Source organism: Molossus molossus, unplaced genomic scaffold (genome assembly GCF_014108415.1).
Source record: "Molossus molossus isolate mMolMol1 unplaced genomic scaffold, mMolMol1.p scaffold_m16_p_6, whole genome shotgun sequence".
NCBI lineage: Eukaryota > Metazoa > Chordata > Mammalia > Chiroptera > Molossidae > Molossus > Molossus molossus.
The window spans coordinates 44,766,918-44,791,042 of NW_023425399.1; the positions used below are offsets into that span (position 1 = coordinate 44,766,918).

A 24,125-nucleotide genomic window follows, 5' to 3' on the forward strand; every position below is an offset into this window, starting at 1 on the left:
AGACTGGTCAAGAGCTGATCTGCAGGTGGAGGCTCCTGAGGCACTGGTGGTCCTAGAAGAACCATGTCTTCATCCCCAAGTGACCACTTGGCCACAGCCATTCAAAGATGGAAGTGACATACAATGTTCATTATCTCCTAACAATCTTTTGTGGAAAAGTAGTTGCCAGAATAAGAATAATCTTCAGTCACTGGGATTTCAAAGATTAAAAAAACTTTAATGTTTTAAAAATACCCAGAATATAAATAATCATAGCACAAGGCTGAAGACTAGGCAAAGCTGCCCTGGATGCAGTTATGATCAGGAGCAGCACAAAACAGAGAGAGCTGGCAGTCTGGGAAGGCAGGGAAATATGTGTCTGAAATTCACACATGCAAATACATGCTCCAAGCAGTCCATTTCCCTGAATCAAGTTTCAGAGCAATGGTGAGCTATGGAAGAGCTTATAAGAAGCTCACCTTACAAACAGAATGTACCCCTAGGAAGGTGCTATGAATCTCAGTCAGAGCTGCCACCTCCTTGGTCCCTGTAATGTCACCTAAGCATTCGGTCTCACGTGACTTGCTGCAGGCTGCCACAGATTAGAGCTATTGATTGCTCCCTGAAGAAGGGTCTTGCTGTGCAAAAGGAAGGTAAGCAGTGGAGACAGACAGCTTAGGTATTGATCTGCTCCAGCAGGAAGCTGTGCTTGCAAATGAGGGTAAGCACTCCTTCACACCACCTAAGAGAGTTCCTGTGATGTGCATCCCTGCACAGAGAGATGGGGGGATGGGTAAGTGCTAAAGTGTAGGGGTCACCTCCTCTCATGTTGGCTGGTCACAGTATCTCTCAGAGAAGCCAAGGATGCCATGCAAAATCTTGAGCATCTCCTCTTGCCCCACCCAAAACACAAAAAACATCTAACAGAAGCCTAGGATGGACATTTGGGCATTCCTCCAAAGCAGACAGACTACTGCCACAGAGAAATGCCAGAGGCCACATCAAGAAAATTGTCAAAGCAATGTGTATACATCTTCAAGAATGTCCCTCTAATGTCCAAAGAGTTTGCCAAAGTCAGAGGACAGCTCTCATTATAAAAGACAAAAACCTTTCTCTGCTAAAAGTTGACACTACCTCCCGCAATGCCACTTAAAGCCAAACATTTTAAAATTGGCCCAAACTAACACTCTCCTTTTGGAATGTGCCCCTAGGAAGGTGCTATGAATCTCAGTCATAGAGCTGCCACCTCCTTGGTCCCTGTAATGTCACCTAAGCATTCGGTCTTCTGAAAGTTTTTTGAAGATTTTTATAAAGACAAACTTCCACAGGCACAAATACATAAACTCTTCTAAAAGTCAAGTAAAATTATGAGATACATAATTTGTGCTTCTCGAAGGCAATATAATATTTAACAAAGGATTAATAAACGTAGATTAAAACAAAAAATAAAGAACCCCAAAATATGAAGCTATGAACAAAACACATCCTTTAAATATCTCTCTCTGTGGACATAAAAATAGAGTGGATTCAATATTATTGCTTTTGAGTTAACGCTTTGAATAATTCATTATTTTAATATAAGTTCTCTTTTTGGAATCCCTTACAAGTCACTTCCTCCTGCTTTCATAAATACAACTTGTGGTATAATTAAATAAATGGTACTAGAGTCTCCTTTCCCCTAATTAGAAATTCCTTAAAGAGTTGCATTTCAGATTTTAATTCAACAAATACCTACTGAGTTCTTATAATGTTGGCTGTGGGAAATGGAAAGAAAAATGAGATGTGGTCTTTGCCTTCAAGGAGCTCACTATGCATTGGAGCCTGGCCCGACGTGGTCAGCACCACTCCATCTATGAGTCACAGATTTGTCTGCTGGCCTCCTCATCCCCTGCACAGGCAGCCTGCTGCCCTCAACAGGCTGATTCTCCTTTCAATACATGGGCTGGCCTTGGAACCTGCCTTGGCCAACAGTTCTGGGCCTTCTAAGTTTAGACGGGAAAAACCTTGCACCTTCAACCTGGGTCTATTGGAAAGTTCTTTTAAAAGCTCTTGAACATAAAGATGAATTACTCATCTTTCTTTTTTACAGAAAAACAAATGCTCTAAATTTGGTGACCTTTCCTGTGATGACAGGGTTAAATTTATTCATTCATTCAGCAGATATTTATTGAACAAATGTTTATTCTGTGGCAGGTGCTGAGGCTACATCCAGGGCTGGTATTCACCTGAAAAACATCAGCATGGGTGGCATCCTGCCCTGATGTTAAATATTCTGACTACTGTCATTGGAGGTATCAGTGAACAAAAAAGACAAAAATCCTTGCCCTAACACAGGGGCACAACATGTGTAAAATGAGTACGTAAATCAGAAGGTGATAGGGCTGTGGAGAAAAGAAACAGCACAGGTGTCCATGGGAAGTTGTGGGAGGTATGTGTACAGGTGTGGGTGAGCTTTTTCTAGGGAGGTCAAGAACCTGGGGAGGAGGTGAGGGAGTGAGCCAGGGTGACATCCTGGGACCAGCATTTTAGGCAGAGGCATGGAGCACTCAGGCTTTCCCTGTAGGACTCTGGCCTTGACTCGAGTGAGAGGGAGACCCCAGAGAGTGTGAGCAAGGAAGGGACTTGGTTCACGTCCATTTTAGAAGGTTGGCTCTGGCTATTGTGCTGTGTTAGACTGGGAGCAGAAGGGGGTGAGGGTAGAAGTAGGAGACAAGCAGTACACCCTTAGCCACACACCCTATGTGTAGTAGATTGTACTGTTCCCAAAAGTAAAAGGAACATATTGAGTGAGAAAGAAACATACCATGAGCAGAAGACCCGGATAGAAATGTTGAAAAATGCTACCTTCACATGGAAATTAATTGTTGAAGATAGTATATGTTTTCAGAAAGCTCTCAGATCTGTACCATCAAAAAACTTGTAAACAGAATTGTATAAGCTGTTTCTAACCTTCCAAATAAAGACCAATCTATTTTTTTTAAAAACAACAACAACTGATATGACATCAGGGAAGACAGAAACTCCCAGCCAAATGCCAACAAGAACCTTCAGAGACACTGGCTAAAAAGGAGCATCAGCATCATTAGCAGGCCAAGATGAGACCTTGTGCTCCAGTGGGCCTGTATATCTTCACAAGTCTACGTTTTCAGATATGAAACCAAGCATCAGCATCACAGAACTCTTAAAGTAACAATACAGAAGCCATGCAGTGTGTGTAGTCTCACGGCACTCACTAAAATGCTGCTAATGTCCTGGTGAGAGCAAAACAACTTACTAGTAAATATAAAATACAATTATTGTTTATTTAATCTTTACTACATCCTTTCAAATTTTCATTGAGTACATAGTATGTCATAACATATTAATATAGTAGAAACTGTATATACTTCAAAATAAGTCATTATATATATGTTTGAATGGCATATTTCCTGTGACGACAGGGCTAAATTTATTCATTCATTCAGCAGGTATTTATTGAACCTAAAGGTTCTCCTTTTGTCCTATGATGGGGTATGAAATAAGGAAAAGACTGGAGAGACAGAAGTAGGGAGTGGGTTCAAGGTGGGTATCATGCCATCTGCCTCCTCCCCTCTGGAATGAAATAAGAAGCAGCTACATCGACAATAGAAGGCTGCTCACTGGGGGCCTAGTCACTGAAATAAATGTCTCAGCTCAATGGAATAAGCTATGGGCATTTATGTAATCAATTATAATTAGTTTATGAATATATTTTTTGTAAAACAAAATGAACAAAATTGTAAAATTTTCAGCCTTTGGAGTTGTGGATGAATGATATACACATAAAGAGATACTAATCAGAAATACATTAAAAGATGATCTTTTTCCTTAGAGTTCCTATGACCATCTGATTCTCTCTTTTGTATCTTATGTTTTAATGATTCAACAAATGCCCGTTGGGGAGGCTGCTGTTAGAGTAGGGGTTGCATTCTACCCGATGTCACAGTTTAATCCCTATTGCTTGGGAAGCATCATGAGGACAGGGCCACTTATCTCTGCATCTTACAGTGCTTGCAACAGCCACACCAACGTCGGCTGAAGGAGGAACATGGAAGCAAGACTGCTCCGAGTTACCAAGGCATGTGAGGCAGAGTCTGTGACCCAACTTGTTCTCCTTGCTGGGGGCATGGTGCAGGCACTTCTGGTTATAGAGAATGAGTGGGGTGCCAGGCCCTCCTCTCCACTTTACATGCACCCATCAGTCTGTTCCTGTATCATCCATTCATTCCTCAATCTATTCTTATGGAGAGTATCCTCCTGCCAGGCTTACCCTGGGCTCCAAGTGTTGGGGATATACAGCAGTGAACACAACAAAGTTCCTACTCTTAGTGCTAAGGACTACATGGTGAGACTGCTCAGAGGGAGGGCTTGCTATTTTGGAAACTTTCTGATGAGTAGCTTCTGAGCAGAAATCTAACGTAAGGGTGAGCTATGAAGACAATGAGGGGGTGAGGAGGAGGAAAGAGCATTCCTAGTATGCGTGCACTTTCTGAGGCTGGAATATGTTTGTGGGTCCTCATAAGGATGCTGTTTTTTTCTGTGGGTGAGAATGGGAGCAACTGGAGGGTTTTGAGCTATGACATGCTGTGATTTCTATTTTAGAAGAAAAACTCTGGCTGGTGAAGAGTTTTCCAGGGACAGCAGGAAGAAGCAGGAAAACGGAAGAGGCAGCCACACTGGCCCAGGGAGCCACAATCACTAGGCTGTGTGCCTACGGCAGGCCACGGACGATGGGGTTCTGTGAAGCAGTTATATTTCAATTATGTTTTGTGGATTAATTCCATTTATATGTACTTCATTCCATGAATCCTTGCCATAAGCAGGTTGTGAGGGACTATTATCCTTATTTACAGGGACACTGACAGAGGTAAAGATATTTGTTAAAAGCCACAGAATTAGTTATTATTTAAACTAAAATGGAAACCCAAGGTCTATCTGAAGCTTGCTATCACATGTCACCTGCTGATTTGAGCAGTACAACAAAAAGACACACCTTACAATTTATCTGGTACTTGTAGGAAAATTGCTGCTGTGAAGGGAAGAGAATGCCCAAGAATTGAGCCTTCCCCATAAGGGTCCACCATTATAGTCAGTGATACAGCCGAATATGAGACCTAGAAAAAGGGTTTAAATTGCTTTCATGTTTCTCAAAAAAAGAAAAGAAAAGAAAAAGTTTACTGTACTACTGGGTTATCATCAGTAGAATTCTAGTTAAACAACTGGTCTACAAGACAAAGAAAATTTGGGGGCTCCCAGAACACACATATTTCAACAGTTACTCAAGTAGCTCTGAAACTCCAAAAGCACAGCTGATCTGCTACCTTATTTAATCTTTGTGGCCTAAAGTGTGATAATTGGGGCAAATGAATCCAGACAAAAGGAATAATTAAAGAGTATAGAAATTTATCTCGGAGGAAGCCAATTAATTAAAAGAAAAACACATACCACTCTAATCTGATAAGAGCTAAAATCAACACTCAGGGAAGGCTGAAAGTCTCCAAAAAGTGGAGTTTATGTGAACTGTTTATGCACAAATATATATGCATTTGTTTGACAGAAGTATAGGGCATAAATACGGATATAACTGTTTTCTTCATTCAGACAATGTACATGTTGTTTTCAACGTAGAGTTGTGATGTTCACTATGTTGTTATATGCAGAGAAAGTTTATTCTGGTAGAGAGGCATACGTTCTATTTTCTCAAGTGAATTAGTAGACAGTGTTTCTAAGTCATTCCAAAGAGGCTCTCCTTTATTTAAAGGGGTCAAAAATCCTAAAAACTTAAAACTAATTTACATTTCTTTCTCATATTCACATTAAAATTGGTTTATTGGGAGTATAAATTCAATTTAACCAAGTTTAATCCATTTAATTTGAAATATATGAAGAAAACACCTATCCTATTTATTTTCTCACAGCCAAGCTGCGCTCTCATTAGAAAAATAGAACATGATGACAATTTTCATTTTCTTCTGGGAGAAAGTTATGGTTCTTGGATGTCAAAGGCAGAACATAATGGTGAGTAGCAGCAGCTCTCCCCATCAACTCCTCGCCTTCTTTAAATTCCACTGAGGATGGCTGTTTGGATGGAGACCCCCAAAATCTATTCTGTCCATCTGTTTTATTATTCTTAGAACAACTGTCAAAAGTTGCCCAGGGATCAAGTTGCAAACGTACTAATTTGCCTTTGAAAAGTAGGCCCTGGGGGAATTCTGGAACTCTGCTTATAAATTCAGAATCCCATCAGCAATCAAGCTTGCCTACTCTTTTTGGGGGGTATGAGACTTTGCACTTCCAGGCACACATCTGCCTCAAAGCCGGGATGCTGGATGCACTAATATACTTTACACCCCACTTCATAGACAAATAAGAGAACTAAAAGGGCTTGACATCTTAAGGACTGGCTTGTTCCCTGACCAGCAGACCCTGAGTTTTTAGGAAGCAGCCCCTTCACTGATCACTGAAGGATTAAGGACCAAAGCTCTGTACAACAGTGAGTGGACACAGCAGAGGGACACATATTCTGTACTCTTTTACATCCTAGGACCAAATTAGAAATATTGAAATCAGAAATGAAGCAATAGAATAATCTAAAGAAAGATAAATACCGCAAGTCACTAAATACTGTATTGTTTCATTTTTGTGATGCTAATAAAAGTGATACGAAGATCATTTGGACATACATAGTATCTGATGTGGGTTACAAGTAATAATAAACAATGTCCAAGGGGGTGTCTGTTTAAAATATTGTGGTGTTTTGGAAACATGCCATTGTTGGAAACTAAAGCAGCTCTGTGTACTTCTCAAGTTGGCTATGTTAAAGGCATGTGCAAAATACAACAGAAACATTAAAGTATATCTTGACTCCTCAGTGACTTGCACACTACACACCTAACCCTGGAGTGGGGGAAGCAATAGGGTTAGAGGGGAGCAGAGATGAGAAAAGGGGACCAAATAGGCATTGGCACTGATCTTCAAAGTTTCCATCCTTCCTCCCCTCATCCTGGCCCCAACGGTCTTTATGAAGTCCCAGGGAATAAAGTCAAAAGCTTTTGAAACACAGGACCTCAGAAACAGATTTGAAGCACAACATTCAAAGTACCCATTTCAGAATCTGGTTAAATTCCACAGAGTAACCTAGAAAGGACACTCTTTCAAGGTTAACATGATGGCATTTGGGTTGTACTCACCCACATATTACCAAAAGTGTCTACTTTGATTAAAAACTTTACTTGAGTGTGTTGCAAATTACTCCTATTCCAAAGCCTGCTGGGAGCTCGCTGCATACACTAAGGCAGACAGGCACAGAAGGGCTCTCACCATTTGGATTTGCCTGCTTTGTCCTTCTTTGGCTTTGCACAATCTCTTATTATAATAAGGCATGTATTATTCTTTTTGGAGATTTGAATAACAGAAAGTCTTACTTTCACATATATTGCTTATAATCCCAGAGTCTACTAAATGTTCTGCGCTGCTGTTTATGGCATTATGTTCCTTTCAAAATAGCCTCATAATTAGTAAACTGAAATTTGATTAATGTCGGATTAAGAGGCTCTGATGTCTCGCTGCAATGTGTTATTTTAGTCTGTGGGCACTGGAAGATACTGTCCTCAGGACACTTGTTCCTTCCTCTTTCCAGAATGGGAAGATAAATTTAAAACCATGATTTTTTAAAAAAGAGAATTTAGTTTTATTTTAAGTTTATAATGTAGGATTCAGTTTTTTTCTCACTCTTTTTTTGTTTGTTTTCTTACTCTGAAGCTGGAGCCAATTAGTTAACTATTTGAGTGTGAACAAAATAAACTAGAAATAAAAATCTTCCTCCAAAAATGCCAAGGGCGAGCCTTTCCTGTTATGGCAGAGTAACCTGGCATAAATGATTCAGATAGTCTCCGCTCGCACTAGGCCCAAGTACAGAATTTTGAGACTATGAACATCTTCTCTGAAAACAAACTACCTGTCTGATAGAAATATCAAAGCCCATGAAAATGGCCACAGATAGTATTTGAAGGAAAGATTTAAAATTAATACTACTTTTTGCTTTTTAAAGTTAAGGGTGGAGATATTTTTTTCAGTTTTGTCAGGATTCTTAGGAAGCCTGTAAGGGCAAAATTTTTTCCCTGCTCCATGGCCAGAAGATTCCATATTTCTTCCTTGCCTGCATTTTAAAATTCATAATCTTGTTTGCCTACTGCTGAAGACTGTGGGAGAATCAGGAATAATGGCTCCTTTTGAAGCTGTGCCATTTCCAAAGTAACCAACCATCTGAATGCTGAAGAAATATTGTCATTTATGGAATGACCTTTTACTCTTTGAATATTCAGACATTAATAAATGTTAAATGCCTAGAAATCCTAGCAGCATTATGCAAAAAAGTAAGTAGGGTCAACAAAGTCCCCCTTGCATGCTTTTGACATAATGACCATTTCCACTTTTCTAACAGCTTTCTAACAGCAATATGTATTTGGGAACAACAGTGGAATTTGTGTCATCATGACCAAATGATTATGGTGCAAACCCGAGATTCTTCTGGGGCCCAGCAGGCTTCTGGTCCCTATGGAAACGAAGCTTCAGATATTGTCCTCCACTCAGCTGGAGGACAGAGCTAGGGAGGCTTTTGTGCTTGGTGAGATTTCTTCCACAACCTTCCCCAATCAGACCCTAGTGCTTCCTCCCGACTCGGTTCTAATTGAGATGCAAATTAATCTCTCTGGCTGATTACACTTCCCTTAAAGCTACTGACAAATGCAGCTGTAACCAGAGTTTGTGGACTTTCCAACAAGTGACTTCAGCTGTCAGTATTTGCATGCCCAGCCAAGGCCCAGCCTGCTCCAGGTCTCAGACATGTGAAGAGCTTCCCTTAGGCATTGCAGGCGTTTTATTTACGTGTATAAAATTTACATACAATTAAGAATAAATTTTTTTTTAAAAACCCTACAATTACATTCCTGTTCCTAGGATTTAGAAATAGACCCTGACCCCAACATTATTTAAGGCCTTTCCAGATATTACTTTTTTACCCTGAACTAGTCACTCGCCTCCCTGGAGATCATGGCTTTAATGGCAATATTAAGTTTCCTGCCCACTTCCTTTCTGTCTGTAAGTTTTCTGATTTGAACACTGTTAGAATTCAATCTCTCTTTCAAAAACCAAATAAATGTATTGCTCCAAGGAAATGAGATTATTGTAGAACCTTCACTTACTTTTCATGGTTCTCAGTAAGATTTTATTAATTTCAAAATCAAATATAAAGTCACCATTCTAATCGTCAGGATTTTCACATAAATAATTTTTTGGAGTGGTGATAAAAGTATTATTATTTAGAATGCAATATAAAAGTAATATGCATAAAACACTGTATCGTTCAATATAGAGAAAAATATAGCCCTGGCTGGTTTGTCTCAGTGATTAGAGTGTTGCCCCATGGACCGAAGGGTTTCAGGTTCGATTCCGGTCAAGGGCATATACCTGGGTTGCAGGTTTGATCCCTGGCCTCGGTCGGGGTCATGCAGGAGGCAACCAATCGACATGTTTCTCTCACACTGATGTTTTGTTTGCTCTCTCAGTCTCTCTCTCTCCCTCCCTCCCTTCCTCCCACTCTCTCTAAAAATATCTATGAAAATATATCCTCAGGTGAGAATTAAGAAAAAGAAAACAAAAACACACAAAATCCAACTTTCAGTAATATGTATTTTTGCCAATGTAGTTCACCCAAGAATACTGACAAGAATAGTGAGTACCTCCTATGTGCAAAGTGCTATTCTAAGTGTTAGACAGCCAGCAGTAAACATTCAAAAATGGAATTAAAAGGATTTTAAAATGATATTTATATATAGATACATAGATATATATTCTATTTGTAGAGCCATACTTCTTCGATGATTAAGGTTTTCAATTTTATAAAATATGATTTGCTTTTGTCTTCTAATTGTTTTTAAAAAAAATTTTTTTAGCCAAATTATCTTCCCCTTCCTTTCTCTGTACCCACACACACACGCACACATAATGTACTAGTAGGTATACGTTAGAAGGATATCAACAGAATGGAAACAAGGCCCCGGTTGGGCAACTTGGAATCATTAGGAGAGAAGAGGACAGAGGAAGGCCCAGTCTGGCAAGGAGAGCTTTAGAAGGCTAGACGGTGCAGGAAGGTGAGGAATCTATGTCACAGAGTAGACCCAGGGGAGCCTTTGGGCTGGGGGTAGCAGAGTGGCCAAGATGGGTCACTATACCCAAAGGCCCCACAGTGGGATGGAGCACACCCTCTAAAGGACTGACAAAGACAGGGATGACCCAACAACCACAGATCAGGGAGCGGGAAGAGAGGAGAAAAGCCGGGGTGGTTACTGATAGTTCCTTAAGCATCATGTCCACCTGTTCTCTGCATAGACTGCTAGATTTACAATAACCTTTCCTGAGGGAAGAGCAGTCTCTGCCCTTTAACACCTGTCATGGTCAAAAGTAAATGCTTCCTGAGAACTAACTCTACAGTTGGGTGGTTCCAATTTTTACAAGAGGTTTAAAGCTCCAATATTTACAAGGGCCAGGCTGGTAATGTAATAACAACTGCAATCATTCTCACTGGACTCTCATCAAGGACCAGGCACTATTTTACCTGCTTGGCCCACTAACCCTCTCACAAACCTTCAGAAGGAGGCCATCTTTGGGGGTTTGGGGACATAACAGTGGCACCTGGTGCCAGGCTTCAACACTGGGCCAGGCTGTGGTGAACAGGTGCACACACAGCCTGTAAGGAGGTTGACTGCTGCCAGCAGGAAAGGAGGCCCAGGAGGCGGTCAGAGGTATTGATTCTTTGAGAAGTCAGAAATCTACAATTTTAAGAATACAAAATCTCCCAATTTTTCAATGTGGCTGACAAACTCAATTTTTATGGGTAATGCTGGATGCCACTGCAGTCAAACAAAGCCCACCAGGGGGGCTGGATTTGGCCTGCAGGTTCTGTAGGCTCTGTTTTTTAAATGTTTGCTATGATACTGAACTAAAACTGTTTCCTGGTTTCCTCTGTTCACTGGTCCCAGTTTTACAGCCTCTGCTCCACTTTAAAAACCCCCTAGGCTCCTGAGACAACTCCTTGGTTTTAATGACTCCCTGAGACCTAAGATGTAATGGTCATAATTTCTCTGGACTTGCTCCAGGTTGGTTGAGGTCTCTCTTACAGTGTGGCCCCAGAGTGGCCACATCACCTTTACAATGTGACCTGAAGCCGGGGGAGTATAGAATGATGCCTTTGTTCCTGTGCTCCTGTGACCTAGACCTCATGGTCCTCATGCTGTGGTCTAGACAATGCAGTGCATTCGGCTGCTACATCACCCTCTTGTCTCATTTCAAATCTGTTCTCAACCAAAATCCTCAGACATTTGCCTTCAGTAACTGCTTCATACTACACCCCCCTCATCCTGCACTCACAGCTGATTACCAAAACCAAATCATGGCATTAGAGTCTACCCTCCTAAATCTCACTTCGTTGGTTTGGGCCTGGCAGTCTCATCTGTTGAGATAGTCCTAATTTCTGATTTTGCCGGCATAAAATTAGTTAACCCTCTCAGCTCTCTTGCACATAGTATTTTGATAAATATGTATTGTAGATCTTTGTGAAAGTTTCTGATAAAAAATTTGGATGGAAGAGGGGTTGAGCAGGGCTATGGTATACACACTGGACCAGAGACACAAGGGCCCAGAATATTGGTAATCCATGAATTAAGACATTTTAGGTTTGGCCACAGTGAGGTTACCCTGTTCCTATGGGCCCACATTTCTCTCTTATCTGCCAGATGATTATGACACTTAATCTTGCGTTTTACTGAAATTAAGATTTATATTTATAAGATTTCTCTAATCTCTGAGAATAGTAATCCTATCGAACACAATGAGTGTGTTTGGGATATTTTATTTGTGAACTAATTCTTTTCTGAAGGACCATAAGCTATTTAATAATCTAGTCTAACAATTTTACAAGGAATCCATGCAACATCCCAAAATTCATCCTTTAATTCTTTGAAACGAGATAAATATTTTTCTGTTTTCAGTTCTGGATACATCCTTTTTATATATGATTTCTAAAAAAAAGTTCTTGTGGTTCTGAGATGACTATTTTAAATTTGTTCTAAAATCAGACATACGTGGCCTTGAAGGCTGGATTTTACTTGCAAGGGCCAATTCTTTTTTTGTTCTTAATGTGTCCTCAGTGATTTGAGTTTTAATCCATAGACTAAGATACTTTCTGTCCCTTCTCATATGAAGAAGATGGAGGACAACTGGGATATGGATTAAGAAAGACGACTGCCCAGCTGGTGTAGCTCAGTAGCTGAACATCGACCCAGGCACCGAGAGGTCGCCGGTTCGATTCCCGGTCAGGGCATGTGCCCAGGTTGTGGGCCTGATCCCTAATGAAGGGCATGCAGGAGGCGGCCAATCGACGTTCTCTCTCATTGATGTTTCTACCTCTCTCTCCCTCTCCCTTCCCCTCTCTCTAAAAAAATAAAGAAAAAAAAGGGGGGGGATGACAACCTTCTGTCAGCACAAGGTGGAGCTCCTCTTTTAATCCTGATGCACATACAGTGATACCTCGGTTCTCGAACGCCTCGGTTTTCGACCAAATGGAGATTCGAGAAACTTTTGTCTCGGAATCCGAACAAATATTTGGAACTCGAACTTCCGAGATGAGCCGAGTTGAGCCGAATGGCGTTCATTCGGCCCAGCGCGCCTTGCTTGCGTCATCAGTGTGAGTGCAGAGAGAGAGTCACGCTTTCCTATTGGTTTCATTTCTTCGGTTCTCGAACAATTCGGTTCTCGACCGTCCTCCTGGAACGAATTATGTTCGAGAACCGAGGTATCACTGTACTTTAAATATAAACTCATCAGAGTCCACTATGTGCAACTACACTGGCTGTTCTTACATGTCTCCCCTTTTTCTTTCTGAGAGAAATAGTTTTAATACTATAATAATAATAAAAAAAAATCTCTCATTTCTTACTCTCTTTACAACCTCATCCCATGCACGGGAATATGCCATTTTCACCTCTGAACTCAACTTTTTTAAATGTGCTTCCCAATGGCAGGGTACAGATCTACTTGCATTTTTCTCCCATTCTTATACAAACTCTAATGTAAACTCATTACTTTCTGCAACATTCAAAGTCGCAAATCCAATCTTTTAAATTGCTAAAGAATAGATCCAAAATATTGGTTCCCCTCATTTGCTTCCTCTGTATTCTGAGAGATGAGATTGTTTGCCAGCCAAGAATTTATCAAATGCTGATGTCTTTAGTAGAATATATGTTGGAGCTAATACTGAGTAGTGTAAATCCCTATTACAAGAATACTTTGCCTTTGGCCTATTTAGAAATAAGGATTCGAAAAGCACTGTGCATGGCCCACTGTGTGGAGTATCACTCCATTCCAGCTGCTACTCTTTAACCTAGCCCTCTCCCATGCATTTTCCATTCTTAGGCACTGCAATCCCTTCTTCCTTGTTGGTGCTGCTGTTATCTAAAGTGTGTTTGCCTCTTTTCTTGAATTAATTCAGTTCTAGGTCCTATTATACTCAATTCTCAAGGTAAAGACTCGAGGCTGCTAGAAGCAGCCATGCGTATGACCTCCCAGAAGCTTGTGTCTTGCTTGAGCACAAGCAACAATGAAGATAAAGCTATTCCCTCCTCCTTGCTTTTCTGAGAAACTATTCTCTCCTTTTCCTCTCCCTTCTCTCTCTCCACCTTCTCTTCCCAAGCCTACTCTTCCACAAGTTCTATCCTTGATCCTCTTCTCATCACCCTCTGCATCCCAGCAAATCTAGCAGGTCCCACACTCAATTAAGTCTACTTGCTTCATGTAGGTATTCAATGTATCTCCCTGCCCCTGCCTAAAACTAAGCCCTCATTTACTCTTTAAACTCCTCTGTGTGTGTGTTATCTTCCACACTCTGCTGTATGAAGCATCTATGGTTTTAGAATGTGATGTACTCTTTCAGAGCTTAGTCCATGAGCAAAGACTGTCCCCTCATTTGGAATATTTTATTCATATTTCTATTCCTAGTGGCTAGGACAATGCATGGCACATGGCAGGGACATAGTAAACGTTGGCAAATGCATAACTGGTTCTGCATGGCAAAATACACCACATGGTACACTTGCCTCATTTTCATACACTTTTCTTAAGTGTATGGAGACAAATGGAAGAAATTAAAAATCTTCTCAGAAAAAAGAACAAAGATCCCAGTGGAGAGGAAAGAAACAGGAGAGAAGGGACATTTTTGAAAGTGTGTAAATTGAGAACAAAACTTCGCAATATTAAGTCATGTGTCTAAGAGAGAAGCTCTGGTATTATCAAATATATATACTAATTGCAAATGAAACTAAATTTCACATGTGAAAGAATGAGGTAAAAAATTACTTTTAGACAGCCCAGTTCTCTCAGTCAAATGCTGATAGTTCCAGAGAGAAGAGATGGCAAGTGCCATTGAGACTATTGTTCCGTTGAAGTGGACATTATTTTAAAAAGCCACCATCTGTCTGATTCAGGGTGATCCCCTCCTAATGGGCACAATGCACACTGTGTGCAACCTTTTCCCTGAAATAAGTTATCTGAAGAGGAGAATGAAAGCCCTGGTTCAAATGCTTTTGGGAACTTTTATCAGCTGACCGTGGTTTGATTTTGGAATCTTTAGTTGGCTTGGGAACTGTGAACATGACATGTGGCAAGCTTCCCATTTACAACACTCTAGGCACAGGAATAGGCTCTGATTGCCCACAAGGGATAGAAAAAGCAGATGGCAGGTGAGTCGGCCCTCATCACTCAGAAGAGTCATGGCCACAGGATGAAGGCTCAACTTGACAGATTTGATTTAGCCCGCCAAGGAAGTTACCAGAAAACCCAGAGGGAACAAAGGGGTTAGGCTGAAATGTTACTGAGGGTACTTTCCAAACACATCCCTCTTGCATTAACATTTTTTTGATGATGTAAGTCAATGGTATTTTTCAGTCTCCTACCACAGTTCCAGCTTTCTGATCATTTAGCCAAGGGTACCCCAAACAAGAACTTCTTTGATATAGGTTCGAAGCTGGATTCACGGTTCAAAATGATCCTAAAATTTAACAAAACAAATAAAGGGCAAATTCATTCTGACAATGCTCCTAGTTCTCAGCTTAATAAGACATGTTACATTTTCTTGAATATTAGTAAATAAAATTGATATGGAACTGCCTATATTTCTATTTCTAGTTAAATATAAGACTGAATGTCAATTGACACTATTCTAAAGCAGTTAAGTATCAATCATTAGCTGGAGAGGGAGAGCAGACAATAACTACTGCAAACTAACACCACTGACTATTATCAGGTTCAATGTTTGGCTATCTATGGTCAATACAAAAAAGCAAGTGCTCTTTCTCTAAAAGGACTTATAGAATGTCTGAACTAAACAGCATGCTCTGTGTTCATAAAATAGTCATTTGGATACTTAGAAAGTGAATAACATTTTGATTAAATGTGCAGTTTGACAATGTTCTACTTAACAATTGTAATCTAAATATTAGAAACAAAATGAGGATACATTGTCCATATAAACTGGCCTGTGTTGACAAAGAAATTTTCCTTTCCTTGCCAATATTCACTACTATATCTAATATCAGGGAAACTGTAATAGTGATTTTTTTCTAAGATTTTTGCTCTCTTAAATGAACTGTGTCTTCTAGGGCCATGTACACAAGCCGTTTCATTCCTTAATGGGTCTTAGTTCATATGCCAACAAAGTTTTGCCAAGAGATACTGCCTGGCTTTAGAAAGGAGAATTGAATCTAATAAACTCCCAGGTACAGAGTTCTCCTATGAGGAGAAGGGGGTTGGTTGTTCAGAATGGGCTCCAGGCAGGGCTTCCTGGGTCTGTGACCTGAGTGGCTACACAGGGCCTTGTGCTTACAACAAGCCCTGCTTGGTTTAATGTTTTGCTGCTGCCACCCTGAAATTCTTAATAATTTCTCCTTTGATTTTTTTGTTCTGCACTTGAAGTCTGATGAGACAGTGGAGCATGCACATGGCACAGGATACACACAGTAGTCTGCTGGTTCCTTGCCACCTGCCCCATTCACAATAGTCTTAGCAGTGCCCCATGAACACTGAATACCAGTTATGCCTGAGAGTTTGGAGTGACCCAAAGAAAGCACATAGGAAGTATGTTACTTAGTCTATGACTGAGTAAGCAGGGGACCTGACTACCCTGAGCGGCCATACTCTCCATATGAACCAGATCTTGCTTTGAATGCAGAAAGAAAACAATGGTGTCCTACTACACAAGAATAACCAAGGAACCCTATATATCCTTAGTTGTGTTACTTCCATGTACAGAAGTTTGATTTATAATGGAGTTATATCTAGATAAACCCATCATAAATTGAAAATATTGTAAGTTGCAAATGCATTTAATACACCTGCCCTACCAGACATCATAGATGGGCATATCACTGAACACAATGAATACAATGAAGGGCACAGGTTGCTTACCCTCACGATCATGTGGCCGATAAAAGCTGCGTCTAGCTGCTGCTGCCCAGCATCATTAGATATCCTACCACATAGCGCTAGGCTGGGAAAGATCAAAATTCAAAATTCCAAGTATGGTTTCTGTTGAATGCATCACTTTCCCACCATTGTAATATTGAAAAAAAACCATAAGTTGAACCATCATAAGTTAGGGTTTATCAGTGTTAGCCAACAATCTACCCTGAAAATGATAACAGAAGGAAAGGGAAATACAGGCTGAGCCACAGTTCCTCTTCCTGCTAGTAGATTCCTTTCTCATCAGTAAACTGAAAGTAAAGATTTGGCACAATATGTGCATATGAAGAGTGAAATAAAAATAGATGAAGTAGTTTTGTGCAGTGTTTCCATGGTCCTGGCAAGAACAAAATATATCATGTATGAGTTATGAAATACAAACTAATTTTGGTGAGTCCATATGAGTTAAATGTTTTTATATTTACATATTAAACTGGCACCGCACACTACAAAGAATAATAGAATTAATGCTAATAATTAAAAATTTTAATATATATATATTTTTTTACTTAAAATTACATTGAACAATAAATGACTTCTGGTCAAGATGGCGGTGTAGGTAAACATGGTACTTTCTTCCTCCCACAACCACATCAAAATTTTATCTAAACTACAGAACAACATCTTTCAGAACAGCCTGAAATAGAGCTGAATGGAAGTCTTACAACTACAAAATTAAAGAAGACACTTCAGACTGGTAGGAGAGGCAGAAGCGTAGAAGTGCTGGTCCCACACCTATGTGTGGCAAATAAAAATCAGGAGGAATACCTCGGCTATGAGGTACCGCCTGAAGAGTGAGGGGTCTCAGTCCTACACCAGGCCTCCTAGCTCAGGGTTCCAATTCCAGGAAGAGAAGTCCCCATATCTTCTGGCTGTAAAAGACAACTGAAATTGAGGCAGAGGAAAGCTGAGGTGGCTGGGGTCCCAGGCAGCTCCTCTTAAAAGGCCCACGCACTTACTCAGACTCACTCCTTCGGGACTCCAGGGCAGGGGATGCAGCTTGAAAGGCACCAGAAACAAAAGGGAAATAACTGAGTTGTTTGGCATCAGGATGAGATCTAGAGAGGCAGCTTTTTCCTGGACAGAAGTGCTGGTGGAGGTCACTGTTCCTTTGGTGAGCCCTTCCCCCACTGGGCCAGTAGACAGGCACCATATCTGGGACTCCAGTACCTGGCTCACACTGTTTGCCCTGCCCTGGTGATTCCCTGAGGCCCTGCCCCACCCAACTTTCCGGCCAACCCAAGGTGTTTCCAGTGGCTTTACCATAGGAATAGCCTGTCTGGGCTCATGCTTCAGATTTTCCTAAAATCTCTTACACAAGCAGCACCTGGCCTCAGGGAGCCCCCAGGTCTGGCAATAGCAACAGCCGGCCATGGTTCACAGCCTGGCCTTGCCTGGGTACCTCCAAGTCCAGCATTAGAAGCTGCTCTCTGCAGACAGCTTTGTAGCTCATGCCTGGTGGCCCTGAGGCAGAACACAGGTGTTGGCTGACCTTGACTTGCACCTTCCCAGGAGGACCCAGAGCCAATACACCCAGTGGACCATGTTGAAGAACCACCACCCAACCACCTCCACGAGCAACACACTCAGTGGATACCAGACCCCTGGTGAAGTTAAGTCTTGCTTCATTCATATCATGGGGGTGCCAGAAGAAGAGAGAGAACAAGTAATTGAAAACCTATATGAAAAAATAATGACAAAAAACTTCCCTAACTTGGTGAAGGAAAAAGACAACAAACAAGTCCAGGAAGCGGAAAGAGTCCCAAACAAGATGAACCCAAAGAGGCCCACACCAAGACACATCACAATTAAAATACAAAAGGTTAAAGACAAAGAGAGAATCTTAAAAGCAGCAAGAGAAAAGCAGTCAGTTACCTAAAAGGGACCTTCCATAAGACCGTCAGCTGATTTCTCAAAAGAAATTTTGCTGGCCAGAAGGGAGTGGCAAGAAATATTCAAAGTGATGAAAAACAAGGACCTACAAGCAAGGTTACTCTATCCTGAAAAGCTATCATTTAGAATCAATGAACATATCAAGAGTTTTTCAGACAAGAAAAAGCTAAAGGAGTTCATCACCACCAAATCAGTATTATATGAAATGTTGAAGGGTCTTCTTGAAGAAGATAAAAAAATATAAACAATAAAATGGCAATAAATACTTGTCAACAATTGAATCTACAAAAAAAAATGAACAGGCAGAACAGAAACAGAGTCATAAATACACAGAACTTTTTGTTGGTTGCCAGATGGGAGGAGGGTTGGAGAGATGGGCGAAAACGGTGAAGGGATTAAGTACAAATTGGTTATTGAACTAATGAACCTCAGAAGGAAGGGGGGTGGTGGGGTGGGAAGAGATAAACCAAAGAACTTATGTGTATATATGCAAAACCAATTGACAAAGACAATAGTGGGAGGAAGGCAGGGGGTGGGCAGAAATGAGGAGGAGAGAGTCAATGGGGGAAAAAAGTGGGGACATCTGTAATTCTTTCAATAATAAAGATAAGTTAAAAAAAGAAGCCCTGGCTTGTTTGGCTCAGCTGTTAGAGCATCGGCCCTCAGACGAAAAAGTTGCAGGTTCGATTCCAGTCAAAAGCATGTACCTTGGTTGCGGTTTGGTCCCTGGCCCTGGTTGAGGTCGTGCGGAAGGCAATCAATTGATGTGTCTTTCTCACATCAATGTTTCTCTCTCTCTGTCCATAGATAAATAGAAAAATATCCTCAAGTGGGGATTTACAAAAAGAAAAGGTAAAGCAATAAATAAGAAATACCAGGATAAGAGAAAAGAAAAGCCACAGAAGAATGAAAAAAGCTTTATATTAAAGCATCTTTAGAGTTACTTTTCCCTGCTTATTGAACAAGGGGCCTCAGAGTTTCATTCTGCATTGGGACCCACAGGTTACTTAGCCGGACCTGGTTTTAGGTGTGTTCAGACTATTACTGATCTTCTCAGCCCTTAGGGGGCTTGCAGGGGCTTGGGGTGGTGGCCCCTACACTTCCTCTGCACCTGTAGCCCTGATTCAGGCAGCCTTGATTTTGTACTAAGATTAGAACTTGCAAGGCAGGCCATGAGGTTGAAGGGCTATGGAAGTCTAGCTTCCTCAGGTACCACCCAGAAAATCATCTCTGCTGGAAGTTTGCTCTTACATGTGTCACAGGCCCCCTGATGGACTTGACGTGCAGAAAATCCTAAGAAAAACAAGTTTCTCACTCAAGAACACTGAGTTCTTGTACTTGCTAATGGTTCTGTGATTAGAATGCTGCCCTGCTCCCTGAGGACAGCTTCTCATCCCTCCAATCTCAGCCTATATGCTCTCTTTGATGAGGGCTTTCTTCCATGGTTTCACCTCCCATACCATTTACTTGTTTTATAGATCTTCATTAAATGTTTTACAGATCTTCATTATCTTGTCTTCTCTATGAAGCACAGGGCAAGAACCTCATCTGCTTTGGTCCCATGTACCCTGAGCCCCTAGCACAGGGCTCGTTATTTTGGGAGTCCACACTGACTGGCAAGTGAATAAATATAAGGAGGCACCCATGATTAAAATGCATTAGATTACTTAGTGTTTTCCAGAATTCAAATCTAGAACTTATCTCCATGAAGCAGCTAATCCAGACATTAACTATAACACAAACTAGTTTAGACTTTTCCCAAAGAATGTGAGGATCAGGATGCTTCAACAAAAGATTAAGGGAGCAACTTAACTATTAATAGTCTAAGCAAATATCTATAAATATTTAAATTAAAAAAAATTTAATTAGTAATTTTTTAAAGATCGCCACCAACAAAAAACTCTTTATCCCCACTTGACTTCTTATAGTATCTTTGGCTTCTTGCCTGAATTTTAGCACTTTTGCAGGCAAACGTTAAAGAATAGAGTAGTTAAATGATTGCAAAGTTTTCCCCATTGACTACATCTCTATAAAAATTATATATATTATTTCTTGTTTTAAATAACTTATTTGAATAGCAACAATTAAATCTCCTCGAGGTGTAAGTAAAAAGAAAAATATTTAAAATTTTTATAATAATCAACATAATAGGTTTTATTACTTTCTCTTTCCTAATTTCTATACTAAGTTGTCCTAGGAGATGTCAACCTGGCTATTTTATGAGTTATTATAGAATACAGCATTTACTAACCCACATTAGTATCAATAGTCCCAACTGGCATCCATATCAACAGAATGTAATTGCTTGAAAAGTTTTTAAAGTGATGCTAAATTCTATCCTTTGAACTTTTAAAAATATTGTTTTCCCTAAACCTGATTATTCTGATGTCACATTTATTCTTATTTGAAATAACAGTGTTCAACAAAATAACAAAGCATGTATTTTATAATGAGAAGTTTGATAGGTGGAGAAGGTGATGTGACAAAAGTCACAATGGACTAATAAAACACAACATTTTTGTTTGCGAATAATTTTTTTTTTTTTGGCCTTGCTTCAACATACTTGACTGATGAATGTCCCGCTCATCCTACTTGACATGCAAACTGACAAACCAATTGCCAAATAGGTCTTTCTCATTTCTGCCAAGAACCTCTTTTCAACAGCATGTGAAATAAAATCTCCATGCTGAAGGCTGAATCAACACCAGGCATAAGATTAAGTCTAGAGTGCTGTAGAAATCACTGCAAAGAGTGCCATCTCCAGAACACGCACCACCAGCCTGGACAAAGCATCAGGGAGCACGCTGAAGGGAACAATGCTACCCTGGCCCCTGGAGAGAGACCAGATGGGACCTAATAGCTCTTTTCTATTACTAATTTCTATGATAATTCTAAGTTGCTACATGGCATATGTATTTTTTTTTTAATCTAAAGACAGAATATCAGTCAATAAAGTGACCAGGACTTTAATGAAATATATTTTTTTCATAAATTTTATCTATTCACACATGATATTTCTCACCCACCTCTCACCCCCAACCTCCAGTGACACATCACTATGGTTAAGCTGGGAGAAGTAGAGAGAACCAGGCCACATGCAGTCTGTTTATAAACATCATCAATACCAATTAAAAAGAAAGAGTTTCTAAGGCGTATTACGAGGTTTATATGCCTTTTCCAGTAATTTTATGAAGTCACCTTAATTTCTTACCTTCCTTTTAAATCCTCACCTGAGATTATTTTTCTATTTATCTTCAGATAGAGTGGGAGGGAGAGAGAAGGAAAGAAAGAGAGAGAGAGGAAATATCGATGTGAGAAGGACACATCAGCTGGTTGCCTCCCACGTGACCCCATCAATGCTGGGGATGAATTGCAGCAGAGGTATATGCCCCCCTTGACCGGAATCGAACCTGCAACTCATCAGTCTGAGGGCCAATGCTCTACTATTGAGCCAAATTGGCCAGGGCAAAGTCACCTTAATTTTTTTTTTCTTATAGTCAGAGATCATGCTTGGATATATATTTTTATACACATATATATTTTAATCCTCACCCGAGGATATATTTTTCCTTTTATTTTCAGATAGAGTGGAAGGGAAGGAGAGAGAGGAAGAGGGAGTGGGAGAAGGATAGGAAGAGAGAGGGGGAGAGGGGGTGGGGGAGAGGAGGAGAGGGGGTGGAGGGAGGGGGTAGAGAGAGAGAGAGAGAGAGAGAGAGAGAGAGAGAGAGAAATACTGACATGAGAGAGACACATGGATTGGCTGCCCCAGACCAAGGCCAGGGACAAAATGCAACAGAGGTACGTGCCCTTGACTGGAATGGAACGTGCGACTCTTCAGTCTGCAGGCTGACGCTCTAACCACTGAACAAAACGGGCCAGGGCTCATGCCTGGATTTTAAAACCACAGCATGCCTATTAATGTTTGATAAAAATTACAAAAGTGGAATTTCTTGTTTTTAGAGAAGATCAAGAATTAGAAAAGGAGATAGTAATGATTTGGGAAAATTACAAAATAATTTCTAGCCATTCTTACTGATGAGTTCAAACGCAACTTGGTTAAGGACACCTTGCCCTGTCCTCCAAACCAGATGCAATTTTTCCGCCTCTGACCTTCTAGAACACTATTTATACTCTCTGGTGGCACTTGCCACAGTCTTTGATTTATTAGAGTCATTTCATTTGCTGTTGGTTTCTGGTAGGCACTGTGAGTGACCCCAAAACAGACTGCAACAAATAGAGAGAGATGCAGGAAGGGACTGAACTTGGGGGAAAATACCCGACATATAGTCACAGCTTCTTACAGCAAACTTATGTGAGTAATTTATTAAATAAACTCTTTCTAAATTTGGTGCAACACAGAATTATTATAGTTAATATAAATTAACAAATGGTCTGAAAATCACACTGTTATTTTCAAAACAAACTGAAAACAATCTCTTCCCTGTTCAACCCAGTTGTTAATACTTACCTCTCATGAAAACTGACAGGATTCTGGATTCTGGGATAGTTAATAAGTTGCATATTTAAAGCAAAAAGATACAAGCTTTGATAGAGTGGGATGAGGCACTTCACGGCCCTGCTGGCGTTGATGCACGTGGCACATATAAGGCTTGGCAGTAGCTTCCCACTCACTATGGCTCCATCAAACAGAGGTCCAAAAAATGGAACCTGTTGATTCAAAACAGAAAAACACAACTTAAAAAAACCAGTAAAAGTCAATCCAAAGATATAAGAACAGCCAACTGATGTCTCAGACCTGTCATGACCATGAAGGCTGTCACCCACAGAACAGATGCTGATCTCAATGAGACACAGGTTGAGGGTTTTCAAATCAAGTGAAAAAGGACTTCTCCATAATGCTCCCCTACTATGAACTCTTTAGCAAAGCTTCTAATGAAAAATTGTTACCAGCCTCTTTTATTTTTTTCATGTTGTCATTTACAGAAATGTCATTATTCTTGATCAGTGCCTACATTATGCAGATTATGCACAATACACAGCCTTCCCTCACTGCATATCTCTAGCTTTGCATCCTTCTGAAGCCAGTTTTAGAGAACTGGAAATATTTCTTCATGGATCCTGATGCATAATAACTCTTAATAGAAATGATGACTATCCCTGTTAACAACTACAAGTTCCTACTTAAAGTCCTCATTCTCTCTTCTTGAATCTTCTTTCCCTCTGCTTCCAACATATTGCATTATCCTCATTTCCTTCTACATTTTTTTTTTTCTTTAACAGAGGCTCAGCTTTCCTTCACTGGATACACTTCTATCATGTGGGCAACTCACAAAGTTTTGGTGTCCGTATTTTTTTTATTTCTTTCTTCTCTCTCTCACTTCTTTTTTCCATCAGAATTTCATCAACTCTACTCCATTCACTAATACAGAGATTGTTAGTTCTATGATGTCAAGGATTGGGTCTGTCTTGTAACTCTTGCATTTATTCACTCTTGTACTTGCTTATTCATTTATTATGTGACAGACACTGTTCACCAGGGAAACAGCAGTGAGTAAAAAAAAATTCCTGATTTCACTGGGCTTATAATTTATTGGAGGTTTCAGAAAATAAACAGACATAAATACATAAAATATATGAAATAAAGGTGCTAAGGTGAAAAATAAAGCAGGGAAGATCAACAGGCCTCTTTTTGAGAGGGGAAGTTC

General features: G+C 40.3%; 1 protein-coding gene across 25 annotated transcripts in view; it reads right to left on the bottom strand.

The window, feature by feature from the left end:
• The window catches only part of RALGAPA2 (Ral GTPase activating protein catalytic subunit alpha 2), a 412,816-nt gene that overhangs the window by 60,364 nt on the left and 328,327 nt on the right, over window positions 1–24,125 (bottom strand). For 9 of the 25 annotated variants that reach the window (XM_036244719.1, XM_036244718.1, XM_036244717.1 and 6 more), the window contains 3 exons: window positions 22,928–23,127; window positions 16,513–16,594; window positions 15,004–15,097 (listed from right to left, as the gene is read on the bottom strand). In XM_036244719.1, coding sequence (XP_036100612.1) covers window positions 15,080–15,097; window positions 16,513–16,594; window positions 22,928–23,127 — 300 coding nt within the window. In that variant the 3' untranslated portion in view covers window positions 15,004–15,079. Of the gene's footprint in view, window positions 1–15,003; window positions 15,098–16,512; window positions 16,648–17,516; window positions 17,566–22,927; window positions 23,128–24,125 lie in introns of those variants that run through there. The other 16 variants (XM_036244711.1, XM_036244697.1, XM_036244698.1 and 13 more) reach the window with 7 other exon arrangements.